The sequence below is a fragment of the Pyrus communis genome, chromosome 11 (genome assembly GCF_041283825.1).
Source record: "Pyrus communis isolate YQ-2024b chromosome 11, ASM4128382v1, whole genome shotgun sequence".
Taxonomy (NCBI): Eukaryota; Viridiplantae; Streptophyta; class Magnoliopsida; order Rosales; family Rosaceae; genus Pyrus; species Pyrus communis.
The window spans coordinates 7,119,584-7,137,010 of record NC_142575.1 but is presented as its reverse complement, the minus strand read 5'-3'; the positions used below and the strand labels follow the sequence as shown (position 1 = coordinate 7,137,010).

At 38.9% G+C, this 17,427-nt stretch overlaps 3 protein-coding genes across 4 annotated transcripts; 1 reads left to right on the top strand and 2 right to left on the bottom strand.

Annotated features, from left to right (window-relative positions):
- The first annotated feature begins 656 nt into the window (after positions 1-656).
- Positions 657-3,305, top strand: LOC137742045 (mitochondrial import inner membrane translocase subunit Tim9). Its single transcript, XM_068481783.2, has 2 exons — positions 657-902; positions 2,769-3,305. Exons 1-2 carry the CDS (start codon positions 808-810, stop codon positions 2,953-2,955), a joined length of 282 nt encoding a protein of 93 aa, XP_068337884.1. The 5' UTR covers positions 657-807; the 3' UTR covers positions 2,956-3,305.
- A 162-nt stretch (positions 3,306-3,467) lies between these two features.
- LOC137742044 (CAX-interacting protein 4) lies at positions 3,468-5,387 on the bottom strand. Of its 2 annotated transcripts, none has more exons than XM_068481782.2 (2): positions 5,230-5,387; positions 3,468-4,832 (listed from the first exon to the last, which is right to left on the bottom strand). In XM_068481782.2, exon 2 carries the CDS (start codon positions 4,808-4,810, stop codon positions 3,845-3,847), a length of 966 nt encoding a protein of 321 aa, XP_068337883.2. In that variant the 5' UTR covers positions 4,811-4,832; positions 5,230-5,387; the 3' UTR covers positions 3,468-3,844. The 2 variants fall into 2 exon arrangements, with proteins under 2 accessions (XP_068337883.2, XP_088536074.1); XM_088679948.1 differs by having other exon boundaries at positions 3,468-4,845; positions 5,230-5,299.
- Positions 5,388-14,469: 9,082 nt separating this feature from the next.
- Positions 14,470-16,653, bottom strand: LOC137743344 (Glycosyl hydrolase superfamily protein). Its single transcript, XM_068483222.2, has 3 exons — positions 15,445-16,653; positions 14,872-15,232; positions 14,470-14,759 (listed from the first exon to the last, which is right to left on the bottom strand). Exons 1-3 carry the CDS (start codon positions 16,489-16,491, stop codon positions 14,626-14,628), a joined length of 1,542 nt encoding a protein of 513 aa, XP_068339323.2. The 5' UTR covers positions 16,492-16,653; the 3' UTR covers positions 14,470-14,625.
- Between the last annotated feature and the right edge of the window lie 774 nt (positions 16,654-17,427).

The following is a 17,427-nucleotide window of genomic DNA, read 5'->3' as shown; positions in this document are numbered from 1 at the left end:
AACAAAGAAATTAACAGAAAAACTGACGGAGGTCTGACGTTGGCACAAATTTGTAAGATGAGATATGACATTGTCAATTTTAAAAGATGAGGTATAAAAGTGTCGTGATACCAATAGTTAAAGTAGTTTTTTATCATTTACCCAAAAAAATAACTATATAACTGGTCCGACTATATTTTAAGTGAAAAAAATAGGGAATCAAATGGGTCTAATCAAAGATGGGTTTTTTTTGTTTTTCCAAAGCCGGACCGGCCACATTTTCTGGTTCAATACCCACCTTTTTTTTCATAAATAGTTAATTACATAGAATAAATTCAAAATCCACATGATACACAATAAAAATTGTAAGGCATTTGTAGATGAAGCTTTACTTCAGTAGTTTGGAAACAATTATGTTTATATATTTTTTTGCAGATTTAATTTTTATTGGTTACTTTCTCTTTTTTAACAAACTAATTAGTTAATCCATTAAAACTACCGTTTTACTCAAAATTGTAAAGCATTCAATTTTTGAATTAATAGCACACTCTTTTTAACTTCCTACACAAAATTTCCACTGTCAAGAATTGAATATGAAGTAAAAAGGGGGTGTGGAGAACTCAAAATCCAACGGCTACTATCAAGAAGACAAAGTAGCTAAACGGTGCCGTTGTCACGGATCTGATGATCGTCTAGTCTAGGGGTTTACCTCGCCATAAAGGCAGAGATCTGCTGCGCGAGCCCTGTTCCATAAACCCTAACCTAACTTTCTTGGTTTTCCATAGAGAGCAATTAAGCTGAAATCGTAAAAACTCGATAAAACCCAGTATGGACAAGAGCATGATAGGAGATCTGGATTCGCTTCCAGAGGAAGATAAGATGAGAATGGCCACCATGATCGACCAGCTCCAGATCCGCGACAGGTCATTCTCTCTCTCTCTCTCTCTCACTCTCTCTGTCTATTTATCTATCTAGTTCATTGCCTTAATTTGCACTTAAAGTTCTTAAATTTTCGTCATCTGTCTTGTGAGCTCTTAACTTTTGTGAATTTCAGCTTGATACTATGGTAGGAAATTCGAAATTTGGCTAAAAGTCTGAATTTTTTTTCTAATTTATGAGACAAGAGATTGTGGGTATATGATAGAATTTTGGGTAGTACATGTTTGATGTCTTAGATTTCGTTAGCCAATTTGTTTTTGCGTTTCTTATATATTGGGTAGTTTGTCCTGCTTCAATTTGTGTTATGTAATGCAATACCTCGTGTTTTCGTTTGCAGTTAGATTCCTACTGATCACTTTGTCTTCGATGAAGTGGGTATTTAGACGGAAAAATAATGTTTCCGGACCCCTTGAAGATTGGGATTGTTTGGATAATTCACAAAATTCAATGTATGTTGAAGTAAGAAATGAATGCCAACATATACATTTTGTTGAAGTTGATAGGTGTTTCGCTGCAGGACTTTAAAGTTCCATGGAACTTAGGCTAAATTTATTAAGAATGAACTACAAAAATTAGATAGAGAGACTTGAAAACAACTAGATGCAATACATTTGAAGGAACTTTGAAATGAGAGGTGTCGTTTGATATTCCTTTGTTTATTCTTTTTGTAGTGCATTTGTAGTGTTTTAGTAGTAGCTTTGTAGTGCTTGTCTAGTTTATTGGTGGTGTTCTTGTACTGCATTTTTAACAATTCAATATTAAAATATTGTAAAGAAGTTAACTTATAGTTTAACAATTCAATCTTATGAGTTGTCCAATCCGTTCGAGTCCTTTGAACCGAGCATGGCCTTGGTATCTTTGTGAAGAGCATGGAATATCAAGGTATTTGATTGACTAAGATTTGTCACTTGACAATTCCTTTTTGTATGATGCGGGTCACTTGGTTTAATTTTGTGAATACTCTTTTTGTGAAGCCATATGGAAGTTCTCCTAAAACCAGTTCAACATATGTGTGTTGCTTCTGGACGTTTTGGGAACTACATTAGTTATGCGTTAATGCAAATGTTGTTTATTACTGAGTGTATGAGTTTTTACCCAATTAACAAAAAGAAAATTTGACGAGTCACTATTTGATTACCTGATGAATCTTGTTAGTTGTCCAATCCATTCGAGTCCTAGGCACCAAACACGACCTTAGTATCTTTATGAAGAGCATGGAATATCAAGGAATTTGATTGACTTAGATTTGTTGCTTCACAATTCCTATTTGTAAGATGTGCATCACATGGTTTAATTTTGTGAAAACTCTTTGTGAAGCCATATAGATGTTCTCCTTAAAAACAGTGCAACATGTGTGCTTCTGGACGTTTTGGGAACTACATTAGTTGTGTTAATGCAAATGGTGTTTATTCCTGAGTGTAATTAGATGAGATACTGGTTAATCGCCTGGACCTTGTTGCTTACAACCGTAAGCAATTATCTTGCACCTTCTGTCGTAAGCTTGTACAGCTTATGCTTCTCTGTTTTTTCATCCAGGCATTTCTACTTCAAATTTTGTGATTCCTTGAGACTTTGAACAGCTTGTTCTGTTTCATTATGCTTGTTTTTTCTGTTTTCATATGCTACTCAGAACATGTACAGAACATCATAATTAAGGTATTGTTTCGTGGTACTTGGCTACTAAGTTGGACTTATTTGTAGGAAAAATATCTGTTACGTATTTTGCGATAGTATTTTGGCCTAGTATCTGTATAGGATATGTTGTGAAGGTCCTTGTATTGAGCTTTTCTGATGCCATTGTCACCGTAAAGGACGGAAACAACCTGCTAACAATATGAGTTTGCTTGCAGTTTGAGAATGTACAACTCACTTGTTGAGAGATGCTTCAATGATTGTGTTGACACCTTTAAGCACAAATCGCTGCAGAAGCAAGAGGAAACCTGTGTGAGGCGATGTGCTGAGAAGTTCCTAAAGCATTCCATGCGTGTTGGCATGAGGTTTGCAGAGCTCAACCAGGGAGCTGCAACACAAGATTAGTCATCAAATCAGCAAGATCACGCCCGGTCATGCCCGTCTTACCCTGTTGTTTTCTTGCTTTCTTAGAGAATACCACCACCACCACACCCCCCCCCCCCCGGCCCCCCGCGCGCGCGCGGGGGTTCTTACATAAAAAGGACAAATGGTAGTTGTACCCATTTTTCATGATTTCACTTTTCTTATCCAAGCTAAAACAGCAAAATTGTATTATGTAGATACAAGGGATCCGTAAGTTGCTGTCTGATTAGAGTTTTTACTGTTACTAATCCAAGCAGCATAGCAATCCTTGAATTCCTCAATGTGATCAATAAATTGCTCTGTTTTAATGAATGAGGCATACCTTTACTTAATTTTGTCCTTTCAATTCAAATAAAAATGTATAAATCGGAGCGGAAATTCCCGGAGAAATGTTAATCTCGACGCTCTTCAATTAAGGTGATGAATGCCAGAAGAGCGTTGCGTGCTTGGATTTTACAGCTCCACATGAAATGATGCAAAATATCAAAGCAACGTAACAAAACTAATTTTTCGAGAGATGCTATAAGAGTTTGAGATGACAATTTTGGAGCGCTAAAAACAAATCCCAACGCTAGAATACTGTACAAACCACAAGTTTGTCGGAAACATGGAACAAACACATCGAAACCATCACACTTGACGGTATGAAATGTAAATTCTTAACAGAAAAAGACACAAGATTAAATACACATTACCAGAGATTCAAACTTCTGAATCAGCGGCCTAGTAGTTTCATCTCACAAAGCAAAAGATCCAAACGCAACGGAAGCTTGTCCAAGCAAATTAACAGAAGCAATACGAAGGTTGCAAACTACATAAGATATTCAGTGACTTGCAGGTGTACACAGTTCGAATCCATTCGTAGGAAGATTTACTCATCATCCCTGTGATGGCGTTTCGAGCTCTTCTTCTCAGATCGCTTCCTGCCCCTACCTACCCGTGAATCATCATCAGAATCAGATGGTGTTGCTGCCTTCCTGCTCCTCCGACGGTGTCTACGAGAATCATCAGACGAATCAGAGTCAGAATCATCTGAATGCCGATGACTTCTCCTCCTCCTCTTCTCCTTCCTACTTTTCCTATGCCGCTGCCGACGCTCGCCATCCTCATCTGAGGACTCATCCCTCTTCCTCCGCTTCTCCTTCCTTTTTCTCTTCCTACCTTCATCTGACTCATCTGAATCATCATCATATTTCCTCTTGCTGCTCCTCCTCTTCTTCGACCTTCCTCTCTTCTTCCTCTTCCCAGAATCTGAATCTGACTCATCATCGTCTATGTCATCATTCTTCTTTTTCGACTTCTTTTTACTAACCTTTATCCCATTTTTTTGAGCAATGATCTTCTCAATCTCTGAATCATAATCCGAATCCTCGCTCTCACTGTCTTCATCCTCATCCTCACTCTCCTCACTCTCATCCACATTTTTCCCACTGCTCCTACCGATCTTCCTCTTCAACCTAGCCAACTCTGATGCAACATCACCCTGAATCCCTTCCGGCTCTCTCTCTTTATCTTCCTTAACACTCAGAAAGTTCCTGCACTGAAACTTGAGATGTCCAACACGGCCGCACCTGCTGCACGACCCACGAGTCTCATCGGCGCTGGACCCAGTTATACGGGCAAGTGCAAGGAGGCCCTGGAAACTCGCATATGCATTCTCACCATCCGGATCAGCGTTCGACACATCGGGCTGCGCAGAGCTCTTGGTGTCATCTTTGTTGGGTGCATAGGGGTCATACCCAATTGCACTCTGCCATATACCGTGGGTTTGAAGGGCAGCACTACTGTGTACCCGATTGTTCGCGGGCATGCGAACCCTTCCCGCTGTGGCAGGCATCTTGAAATTCGAAGATCAAACCCTAAAGAGACAAACTCAATCAGAATTCTCAAAAACTACTACACCCACAAAAGGAAAAAAAAAACAAAAATTACTAGAATCTAATCTAATTTGCGATCAATACGAAACCCTAGTGCTAGTAAACCCAAAAGGGGTTCGATAACTCAACAATTTGAAATTCAAATTCTGGCGTTTTTACAACTCCTAATAAAATGTCTAATTACAATCAGCGAGCAGAAATTAATGCAATAGAATCGACCTGCGATTACAAAAAATGACACAGCAATTTCGAGCTTTTTCGAAACAGAGAATCGAAAATTGTCCGAGCGATGGGATTTAAATTCTAGGGTTTGTTCTACGTTGCAATTGACAGAAATCAAAGGAGAGCGAAAATTGAGATGGAAAGATTGAATCTTTACCTTTGAATCGGAGAGGCGAGGCGAAACGAAACGAAACTTGTCGAAGAGCAAACGGATATCGTGATCGGGAAGGTTGAATCCGCCCGAATATATCAAATATATATCCTTTTTATTTCCATTTTATTGGCCGACATCAATTTGCCAGTCGTCTTTTGTTTGTATGTTATGAAACGTTGCGTTTTGTGGCAATGTATAATATGATGCAGAATTGGGACTGTTGTTTTGGTTGGATTTGGAGCTCCATTTTCAAGTGGTGCTGTCACAAGGCTTTTGTAACTTAGATAGGGTTGAGAATTAAATTTAGAAATAAAGGTCCCGCGTTTGATTCCCATTCTTAATCTCACATGTATAGAATTATAGTAAATCTTACCACATAGTGTTATGGTTAATTGATATTCTTTTTCACTTGTAAGCAAGAAGTTTTAGATTCGATCAAATAGTTGTTTCCAACTAATTCATTGTAAGACTTAATCTAATTCTTCGTCATTTAAAATATCTAGTGCTTTGTTGATATGTTGCACAATAGTTACCAAAAGATAACGTTTTCTTTATTTTTGTTCCAAAAAAACTCTTTTAGTTTACACTTTTGTTATTGAAACTGTCAATTTCTCATTACCTTATGCTAAAACATTTTCTTTCAATTTCAATCGTTCTAAAAAATGCACACTAGCACTTTTTTACAGACCTTCCAAATGTATGCTTTTCATTTTACTATATAAATCATCTCTCGCAACAAGTGTAATATTTGAATTTAAGCCACTAACTTAATCGTCAAAATGTTTAGCAAAATCTAAACTAACGTCCTGGCCTGTAAATGTTTGTTCATTGCATTTGTGCAAGGGTAAACCAAATAATCGATATAGTGATGCATTGTTGCTACCTTCCTTAGTTTGTTCAAACGTCCACACAATGTACAATGAAACCCCCAACTTTAAAGCTTTACCTTTTTGATCATTTTCTTGCCTCTTACTTTAGCCTCCCATTTGAAAGCTTCATAAAGAAATCCTCTGGTAGATGAGTAGCTACCCATGTTAGCCGTGGCTCCTCCTCCGTTTCCTCCTCCTCCTCCTCCTCCTCCTCTTCTTCCTTTTCTTGCTCCTCCTCCTTCCTCTCCTTCTCCTCTGCCATCACCAATAGCATCAGAATTAGTACAATAATTTTGCAAGTAATCTTGCCCTTAACCATCATCTATGTCTTTCTACTGTACTGCAGCAAAAGGCAAAATAACCCAACTGATGAACAAACCCAAGATCTTGAAGCACAAACACCGGAACAAACCTCGACGGTTTTCGCATACACAAGGAAGAGTTGCCGAAGAAGTGAAAGCTGTACCTGTAATGACCATGATCAGGAGTGTTCAATTTGCTTCGACGAGTTTAAGGATGGGGACGTATGCTGCTGACAACGTGTAACCACATGTATCACCAGAAATGCATCGAGAAATGGCTGCCAAGGAACAGGCACTGTCCCCTTTGTCGTGCTTCTGTTCGTGGTGTGCGTACGCGGAATTGTGGCTAGTCATATCCAAAGAATCAAAGAGACGCACAACAAAGTATGGTATTAATTAGTTTCGTAGTTTCTTAAAGGGTTTTGTGCAATAATGTTAATTAGTCTTAATTGATTTTCTAAATTTTGGTAAATTACATTAATATTACATTTTTGTTTTGGTAAGTCAAATTACAGTTGTGTTATTGTTGAAAGATATAAAAGCATCCATCTCTCTCTCTCCCTCTCCCTCGCCATGGTATGGGCGGCTTCTCCGTCTTCGCTTTGCCACCACTTTCACCACCACCAACGGCGACATGTTTAAGTTTACCATCACGACATAGTCCTTCATTATCAACGGCACCATGATACATACTATTCATTGGGGCAAGGTTTTGTAGAATCGATCGTTGCATGTGATTCAAATCTTCCCGACATCGAATTCGGTGAACCAAAAATGAAAAGTTAACGTCGAACAAGAAGACCATCACGACGATTGTCTTATGGTGGAATGTACATGCATCGAGTGGAGAAAGAAATAGGAATTTGCATAGACCAGTGTATGATTTGCATGGTGGAATTTAAGGAAGGAGAAAGTGCTGATTTCTTGCCAATTTTACGTTTTGTTAAATATATATGTTTGCTTTTGTGATTTTTTTTTTACTTTTCCTGATAGCAGTTTTATTATAATCTTAAGAAAAAAGAACAAATTGGCCAATCTAATAGCCACTATATTGGCAGATCTAGCGTGACAAGCACAAGAACACATTCCAAAGTCAAATGAACTTCAATTCCAATAATTAGAAATTCATCACTCTATAACCCACCATATGAGAGACTTTGCACTCAATATTACCATCACAACTGGTAAGAAAACACTATTTGCATACAAACAATGCCGATTCCTTATTAGAACTTTAATAGAGCGCTTACTTACCCGTAATCGGAATGAGAATAAGGAATTCGATTCCGACTACGGATTATGCATGTGTTTACTAAAATTGGGAGGAATCAAAAATGTGTGGGGCCCACACAAAAAATGGAGTCCAATTCCTGAAATTGGAGGATTTGGATTTCCAACATATACAAGGTATTTGGATTCTGGATTGCCCAAGCAATCGGAATGATAATTTTTTTCCCCTTATGCCCTCACTTACTTTCATTATTTCCAACATTATCCTTTTAACCCTAGACTTAGCTTTCTGAAAATGCTCCTAACAATTTATTTTCATATCCTTCTAGCTCATTAAGCATAATTCTATGCTCATTCACATTATGCACAACTCCATACCTATGCCAAAGAGAAAAAACTACAACTTGAGCGAGAAAATTTAGATATTAAAGTCAATACTTAAATTTATAAAAAAAAAAAACAAAATCATTTTAGTATGTCTATGAAATGAAAAAGCAATTTAATTTTTTCTTACTATTATATACTATATCAAATTTTATTAAAAAAAAATACATAAAATATTTTATTTGAGACAAGGACATTTTAGTAATCATACTGGTTTATATTCCAATTCTGCTGAATTAGTAAACAGCTTTATGGAATTGTATTCTGATTCCGGACAGTTTTAGTAAACAACTTCAACAGGAATCTGATTCTGATTCCACCTAATTTCAATTCCTCTTCAATCTAATTCCTCCTTAATTCAATTCCTCTCAATTTGATTATAGATTAATAAACCCGCTATAAAAGATACAGATAGTAACAGGTACAATAGAAACTCTGTGCAGAAAACCACAAACGAATTGCAATGAAACCATAATTACTGATGTAGTTTTACATGAACAATTGGTTCCTTACCATACTAGTTAGTACGCAAATTAATATGTTATCATTAATTTATAAAGGGGTGCAAAAGAGGAAAAAGAACATACATAAATAATTTCCCATCACATATACGTTGTCCTTACGTAATTCGGATATTGTTAATATGTTGACTTACTCCACATTCAAACCTCCAACGGTGAAGTTAGTGGCTTCAACATCCTACATTATAAACTTTCCCTTTTTCCTTTCAATTCTTTTCCTTTTTCCTTTAGGATTTATGATTTCCCAAAGTACGTACTATATACTTTGTTGCGATCCTTATACTTGTACGCAAAACAGCAACGACTTCTAACTTGAAAGGTACACAAACCAACCATATTCTTTCACTCACTTAACCCCGTCATGGTATCGGCAGCTCCGACTCTTCCTCCTTCTCCATCTCCTTTACCGCCACCAGCAACAGAATTCCAACCACTGCTCCTACTCGCCATACTCATTCCATTAGTCGCCATACTCTTATTTTTTATAGTCAAGACGAATGCCGACCAAAGAGCTAATCAAACGCACGATATCGAGTCTGGAGTATTAACTCAAGCACTTAACCCAGGAGGAAGAAGAAGAGTCCGAATTAGGCCGTTGCAGCGAATGTGTTTCAGTATACCTTTCTTTTTCCGATTGGACAAAAAAATAGGAATTTGCGGCGACGACTGTGTAATTTGCATGGAGGAGTTTGACGAAGGAGACAAGTGCCGGGTTCTGAAGTGTAAGCATACGTTTCACCAAGAATGCATAGAGAAGTGGCTAGCTACGGCCAGCAAATGTCCCCTTTGTTGTAATTCTGTTCTTTGTTGATGATATTTTGTAGTTCCAAAGTTAATTGCTCGAGAATTTTGTTTAATTATGTTACTTTTTTGTCCACAATTTCCTTTTATTATAGTGGAAAAATTACATCTTATTTTGTCAAGGAAAAATAGAATTTTTACGTGGAAATATGTGATTATTTGTGTGTGTGTGTGTACATACTTGATATGTAAACTTATTAGCTTGATATGCTTACTGTTTAAGTCAGAGTTTTTTCTTAATGCATTTCGTTTATATGACCAAGGGAATAGGATCCTCTCCTGAACAAATGCTCGGGATCCTCATGACCAACCAACACGGGCAGTTGGATTTTGATCCAACGGCTACAATTATTATAATTTTTAGAGGGGCCCCCTGTTTGTAGCCGTTGGATCAAAATTCAACGGCCCGTGTTGGTTGGTCATGAGGATCTCGAGCATTTGCTCAGGAGAGGATCCTATTTCATGACCAAGAAGAAAATAGGGAGACAATGCATACTTAGGGCCCGTTTGTTTGACCGGATTAGGGAGGATTGGACTGGACTGGACTATAGTCCCTTGTTTGGTCTACACTAGGATTAGGTTTAATGACCTTAGGTCGAACTCGCTCGGACTATACACCTCCTTATGAGTTCTTAACGAGGATCCCCAATTTCGGGAGGACTCGTAAGCCCTTCTGATAGAGAGAAAACCGCAAGAGAGTCACTCATCCAAGAACCCCCCAAGGTTGCTCGTCCTACTCGTCCTCATCTCTGCATCTTCCCTCATCGTCGTCCTTGCCCTGCTCCTTCATCGTCGTCCCTATCATCTACCATTTTCAAACCCAAATCCCACAAAATTAGAAACAAAAGGCAAAAATTTCTGCAATATTTCCATTTTCAAAACTATATCCAAATCCAAAATTCAGAACCAAATAGCGAAAAAAAATACAAAATACAAAATCGATGTGCGTCTAAAACACTCAGCAGCTATGCTCACACTGCACCTAGTCCATACTCCCTGATCGCAGACCTTTGCTATTGACGCTGGAGAAGCAGACCTATGAATACCCAGATGACCCAGACTCTGAATAGGTTCTGATTTGCCAATTGGGTCCCAACAAAATTAGGAAGAAAAGAGGGAGATGAGCAGAGAGAAATAGGAAGAAAAAGATGGAGATGAAGAGAGAGAGAGAGAGACGGGCGAAGAAGAAAGAGGAAGAAACAAAGGGAGAAGGACGGAGCAAACTTGAAAAGAAATGGGGAGATTAGCAGAAAAGAATCAGGAATGAGGATGGGTGGTTTCTAGAATGAAAAAAAATGATAATGGTAGTAATAAAATATTACTAAATGTGTATTAAATAATATAAAATATTAATAAATATATGAATTAAAAATATATTTATTATTGTCCAGCTTTTTAGTCCAACACTGCATCAAACGCTTCACTAAGTTAGTTTAGCTTAGTCTAATCTAAGCTAGTCCAGCTTAGTCCCTGAAGCTAGTCCAGACCGAGATAGTCCGGTGCAACAAACTTACCCTTATGGTTTAGTCCCTATAACAACTTAAATATTTAAACTAAATACAATTGTCTAATATGTATTGTATTAAAACAACATAAGAGGTTTTTCAGTGTGATTGTCACACTATCACATGATGCTAGTGTAAGGTAAAAAAAATTTAAAATTTCAGGGATTTAGTCTTTTTTTTTTTTTTTTTTTGTTGGTGATTTAGTATATTTCACTCCTACCTTAAAGCATCTCTAATGGGAACCCCTAAATAGTCTCGACAACAGTATAATCCCTAAATATAGGGACAAAAAAGGCTTCAACAGTATAGTCCCTAAATGATGGGCAAAATAAAAATATTCAATGTATCTCAATATATAAAAACTCGCTGAATTGAGATCTTCAAATGTGATGACTGTATATAACTTCAAAACTAAGTTACAAACCTTTTTACTTTTCCCAAGTCCTTTTTGGGATCTAGGTTTTCCTGAAGTAAATATTTCAGGTGACTTTGACTCTTCCTCCTCCTACAACCACTTGTATACTATCTAAATACATACGTACCTCCGCCATGGCATCACGGCTTTTGACTCTTCCTCTTTCACCACCGCCTTCATTGAAACCGACAAGAAGTTAATAACGAATACCAGACAGTTAGGGTTATTACAATATGAAATGTAATACTAATAGTCATCTCCATCATATTTGTAATCATCATGATCAGGCCATTACTAAGTCAGCTGTTCACTGATCTTATCTCATACTTAACTTCATAGCGGTAGCAAAGTCAGAAATTGTCAAAAGATATAGGAGAAGTTTAAAAGGGGTAAAAGATACAAAAAATATAGACAATCAAATCCATTTAGATAATAAACAATATTAATGTCGTTCATAAAATTTCTTTCTATTTTTTTTTAAACTAATTTATTTACACTAAGGAGATGGGGTGGGTTTAGCTCCACAATGAGCAACAATAATTTCTTTCTATTTTTAGCATCTTTATTTCCAATGAATCTTCTGCTTTTCTGAGTAATTTCTGAATCACTACTTTTACTGTTAATTTATTATTTTTGTTGCTAATATTGTGATATTCTTGTTGTTTTTGTTGACAATGTTTTTATTGTTTTGGGGTTTTTTTTTTTTTGGGGGGGGGGGGGTTTGAATTATGTTATGAATTTGACTTTTATATAGAATTTTGACTAACATAATTTGACTTTTATATAGAATTTTGAATTGGGTCTTAGTTTCCAATATTTTTTTTGTTGAGAATTTTCAATTTTTTGAAGTGTAGTTTTCTCCATTGAATGTGTTCCACTGGGTTTTTTGAAATCTTCAACTTTGAATTTTGAGAAGTTTGAACGTTTAATTATCTAATTTTTGAGTTGTCATCAACGTGGTCTGGTTAGAATCTGAATTGCTGGTCTTTGTCCAGTTCTATTCTTGCAATTCATATGTTTTTGTCTTATGAATTGATTAAAGTGGGTGTGTTTGATGTACTTTGATCCGGCTGGCTCCGTTCATTAGCAGGGTTTGGAATCAAAGTTCTGCAATGTGAAATCCAAGCTTGGTTTGCTAACAAAATTGGTATAAAATATCATCTACTTATTAAAAACGACGCCCTTTTTTTTCCTAGGTTCAAAACAACATCGTTTGCCTGGATGTTTTGAAAGCAACATCAAACGGAATTGCAAGTTTCCGTCTAGGTTCAGAGAAACCAAAAGGACGGATTCTTGCTGTTAGGATCGGTTTATGACAACCAAAGGTGCAGCCGCACCTCTTGCGCCTATGTGCCTTCGCCACTCGGTAGGCCCAACATTTTGAATGGTATCAAAGGCAAAGTACCTCATGTGTGAAATTTTATATTAAAAAGCCTACGTACAATTAGGTGTCCTAATTTAAATCTCCCCTCCCCTCCCCCCACATATCTTGCTTTGTAGGGATTTTTCAATGTAACCGGCACACGAGGTAGTACACCATATGTCATTATGCAAATATTGGAATATGTGTGTTAAAAAGTTAATAACTTAAAAAATAAAATTTCTCACCACTTACATAAGAACACGTGGTGTATCACCAGTATTCCCATGACAATCACAAATTTATCCTTGCTTTGCAGTAAAGAAATTGCTATAGAACCTAGATTTCTTCCAAACTCTCATCTTTCCCCATTCTCAGATCCAAGACGCACTCTTTTAGAAAGCTCAAGAATTAGATTCTAGGTTAAAATATAAAAAACTACCTCAATTATTGGTGTCACGACACTTTCATACCTCATCTTTTAAAATTGATAATGTCATACCTCATCTTATGAATTTGTGCTAATGTCAGACCTCCGTTAGTTATTCTGTTACTTTTTCTGTTAAATGTTGATGTGGTAAAAAACGGGACCCATTTTTATTAAAAAATAATTAAATATTAAAAAATTAAAGAAAAAAAACAATAAACAATAAACCAAAAAAAACCCATTAACCCCTGTCCCCCTCCCCAAAAACCCAAATCCCCTTCTTTGCGTTCTCCCCTACCCAACCCTCTCTCTATTTTCTCTCTCCCTGCAAACTGCATCCCAAAACCCAGAAACCATTCACACTCGAGTCATAACCGCCGACGAGCTCTCAATCCTCTGAGCCGACGATCACCGATTAACCCCAGACCCTTCCCCGCCACTCCTGATGGCGTCGAAGCTCTCCTTCTGGCACCACAGCCCACATGTGCTTCTGGTTCCCCCACTTCAAATACCACGGTAAGTTGAAATTGTGCAGAGGCTTCGCCCTCTCAGAACCCATCGCCATGGACTTCACCTCCACTCTCTCCTATGCATCCAATCCGCCTATATACACCATTTATCGGAAACTTAGACCAAAGAAAGCCACTCTCAGATCACAACTCTCTCTATCTGTGTTTCTCACGCCTCTTCTAATTTTCTCGGAAAATCTCGGAATTTTCTGGGAAAAACGGAGAGTTTTTCTATTGGGATTGTTGTTGTTGTTATTGTTTTTTTTTTCTCTCGCAAATCGTTGGAGAGGCTAACTCTGGGGTCGAGGTTGTGGCTAGAGTTAAGGTTTGGGGGCGATTAGGGAGCGTGGCTGTCATCGCTAGAGTCAACGACAGAGGTAGGGTTGTCGTCGGTGGGATCGGAGAGGAAGGTTGGGGGAGGGGGACAAGTGGGAAGGATTTCTGGGTTTTGGGATTTTAGGGATGCAGGTTGCAGGGAGAGAGAAGAGAAAGGCGAGAGAGAGAGGAGAGAAAGAGTTGGGTGGGAGAGAACTCAGATAAGGGGATCCGGGCTTTTAGGGAGGGGGGACACAGGTTGACGGGTTTTTTTTTTGTTTTTGTTTTTTTTAATTTTTAATATTTAATAAATTTTTTAAAAATATTTAATTAATTTTTTTAAAAAAAATGGGTCTCGTCTCTGACCATGTCAACATTTAACAGAAAAACTGACGAATGACTGACATTGACACAAATTCGTAAGATGAGGTATGACATTATCAATTTTAAAAGATGAGGTATGAAAATGTTGTGACACCAATAGTTGAGGTAATTTTTTGTACTTTACCCTAGATTCTATAATAATTTAATATAATATATTTGTACATGTGACATTACTCAAACAACAACAAAATTCAGAAAATTACTGAAATACCCAAGCATCATAATCCATAATCTTTTCAATATATTAACTTCATCTGAGCAGCTTAAAAAACTAGCCGTTGGAATTTGGAACCCAAAAAATGGCTATCCAATAATAATTAATAGCTTAATTAGCTAGCTTTCCTAAATTAACAATCAAACATCATTAATTTTTTCTTTTAAATTAGCATTATACAAGAGGCTAATATCATAAATACCCCTGCCATTATGTCACATTTCATTTTAATTGAACCCCCCGCCACCGTCTTTTCCGACTTCTCCGCCTTGTACGGGTACGTGCACGCATCGTAACCTGCCAACCAATTTGCCCCTCAATTTTCTTTTTCTTACAAAAACACCCACAATATTTGCATAATTAAAAAAAATTAAAAATTATTGGGGATAAAATTAAATGAAAAGCTTACTGGGATCGGTGGTGGTGACCACTCCGGTGTGCTTGAAGTCACAGTTGGAATCCTGCGGACCATTCGCCTGGTAATATGCGTTCATGATGTAAGCAGCGTGTGACTTCACCGTATTGGGCTGAAAACAGGGCCCACCTTCCTGTATGGGCTTGCAATCCACTCCACTGCTGCACACGAAATCTATGTTCTTCTGCAGCGCCGCATCCGAAGCGTCCGATCTCGGCACGCACCACGTCTTCCCCGCCGACGGCGACGGTGCTTGTGCTCCACCGGACGCGGGCCCCTCCGCCACTCCAGACTTTGGTCCGGCGGCCACGCCCGACTTGGGACCAGCCGCCACGCTCGACTTGGGAGCCGCTGCCTAAATAACATAATTAATTTAACAAACAGTTATTATACGAAAACAACAACGACGGGCGGGCTTCTGTCGTAGGAGGTGTCAGAGCTCAGGGGCATAAACGCGGGAAATGAGCTGTGAGCTCGGACACGTGTCAAAGAATAACAAATAGCACATGAAGGAAGAGACAACTCTAAATTATTTACCACCCAAAGTCACTGAAATTACGAAGTTACCTGTTGGTTGCGCAAAATGCCCACATCGTAAACCGGGTTGAAGTCGGGTTTGAACAACCCGTAATTCTGCTCCGACTTTGACGGCTTCAGATTCTCGTTGAACAACGCGAAGATGTAGGTCTCGAACGTCCGGTTCGGCATCAGCGGCGTGCCTTTGCCTGAGCTCACGTGCTTGATGAGGTTTCCGTTATACGATGCCGCATTGTCGACGGTCGCATCGGACTGGGTCGGGTCACCTACGGAGGGCCAACCCGTTTCGGCCACCACGATGTCCACGTCCTCGTAACCGACCTTCTTCATCGCCGTATAAACCGCGTCCATCTGGGCGTCGAACATGTTCGTGTAGTTCATCCCCGTGGCGTTGTCGAAAACGCCGCCGTTTGGCTTGAACAGCGCGTAGTTTAGAGTCTCGGGAACGGATCCGAAAAACGGGTACGGGTTGATTAGAAACGGGGACTTGGTCTGGCGGTGGAAATCGAGCATCGGAGCGAAAACCACTCGGTCGTAACCCGTTCGGAATCGGCCTTCACTCGGTGGGCCCGTGTTGGGGGCGAGAATTCCCAGAGAGTTAGGTGTCCCCACCTGAATGGAGGAGATGTTCGCGAGCTCGAGCGCCGAGTGGAGTGACTTCATAGCCGGCAGCAGGTGCGCGATGAGGTCCTTGTCCGACGTGGCGAGGATTTCGTTGCCCACGGCGATTCGGTTGATGGTCGTGCGCGGGTGGAACGGCAGGATGTTGTCGGCCACCCATGACTGCGCCGCGGAGAGCTTGGCAAGGGCGGGAACGTCGCCGTTTCCGACAGTGACGGTTACAGCGATGTTGGTGCCGACGAAGGAGCGGAGGATGTCGGGGTTGGCGTCAAAGATCTTGACGCGGTCGATGGTGGTCTTGGTCTTGAGAAACGTGGCGACTTTGGAGGGCGGCGGGAGGCTGTCCGCTATGGTGCCGTAGTTGACGCCGATGGAGTAAGCGGTGGTGAGGAGGATGACATGACAGGAGGAGAAGAGGAGGAGGGGGAGGAGGGAGAGCTTGAGTGGTGGCTCCATGTCTGAAAGGAATTGGAGATTTCTCGGCTAGCAGCAGACGTTTGTGGAAACTTGAAAGTTTATGACTCGATGAATGGGGAGGGTGTGGAGCCTCCTTTGATGAAGGGGACGTTTCGTGTTTGTCGACTTTGCCGTCTTTGACGTGTTTGTTTTGTTCGGAACACGGGTGTTTGTAGCGTAAAGTTGTATTTGTTTAAGTTACTAACTTTTTAATATATACATTTTACTATTTTTATAATAACATGTGAGGTATAATTTTGTGTTCTAATCACAATGAAAAATCTTTTGAATGAGACGTTTCGTGCACATTTTTGGTTTATTGGTAAAAAAGGGAATCGAATTCCCTCTTAAGCACAAAATCCGAACCGTTAAAATTTAATTCAACAATTATAAATAAAAAATTCTTCTAAAAATTATAATAATTGCAGCACTTAAATCAAATATCAACTATAAATTTGCTCATAAGGTTGAACCTCCTACGCTCGGATCCAGTTCAGTCAAAAAGGGGGAGTTGATGAGTGGAGACTGGAGAGACGTGGCGTGATGGGTTAATTGCTTCTGGTGTATTGGGTTATTTTGGCATTTTAGCAGTTAATATATATTAATTCTCGGTGACAGTGATAGTGCGACAGTGCCAAGTGAACTGTGTTATGGTAAGTTCCGTCTGTTTTCCACTTGGAGTTCACAAAAATTCTACTGCGTTCTGACGTATCACACGAACGAAAATAATAATAGACAATTAAAAACGCAAATAGAAGTTAAACGATAAAGGAATTTAGTATGTAACGCTAGAAAATTTTGCATATCATTTTAGGGCGAAACGATCATAATTGATTAATTAATTTATTAAGATTTGATCTCTCATTATTGTAGTTGATTCGATGATGTCTTACGGTAGAAAAAAAATACATCAATGGTTAAATATTTCTATATAAA

Excerpts from the sequence above, each read along its gene's own strand:
- LOC137742044 (XM_068481782.2), bottom strand. The coding sequence starts at position 4,810 with ATGCCTGCCACAGCGGGAAGGGTTCGCATGCCCGCGAACAATCGGGTA.
- LOC137743344 (XM_068483222.2), bottom strand. The coding sequence starts at position 16,491 with ATGGAGCCACCACTCAAGCTCTCCCTCCTCCCCCTCCTCCTCTTCTCC. Across the intron at positions 15,233-15,444 it reads GCATTTTGCGCAACCAACAG|GCAGCGGCTCCCAAGTCGAG; the intron begins GTAACTTCGTAA and ends TATGTTATTTAG. Across the intron at positions 14,760-14,871 it reads GGTCACCACCACCGATCCCA|GTTACGATGCGTGCACGTAC; the intron begins GTAAGCTTTTCA and ends ATTGGTTGGCAG.
- LOC137742045 (XM_068481783.2), top strand. The coding sequence starts at position 808 with ATGGACAAGAGCATGATAGGAGATCTGGATTCGCTTCCAGAGGAAGAT. Across the intron at positions 903-2,768 it reads CAGCTCCAGATCCGCGACAG|TTTGAGAATGTACAACTCAC; the intron begins GTCATTCTCTCT and ends GTTTGCTTGCAG.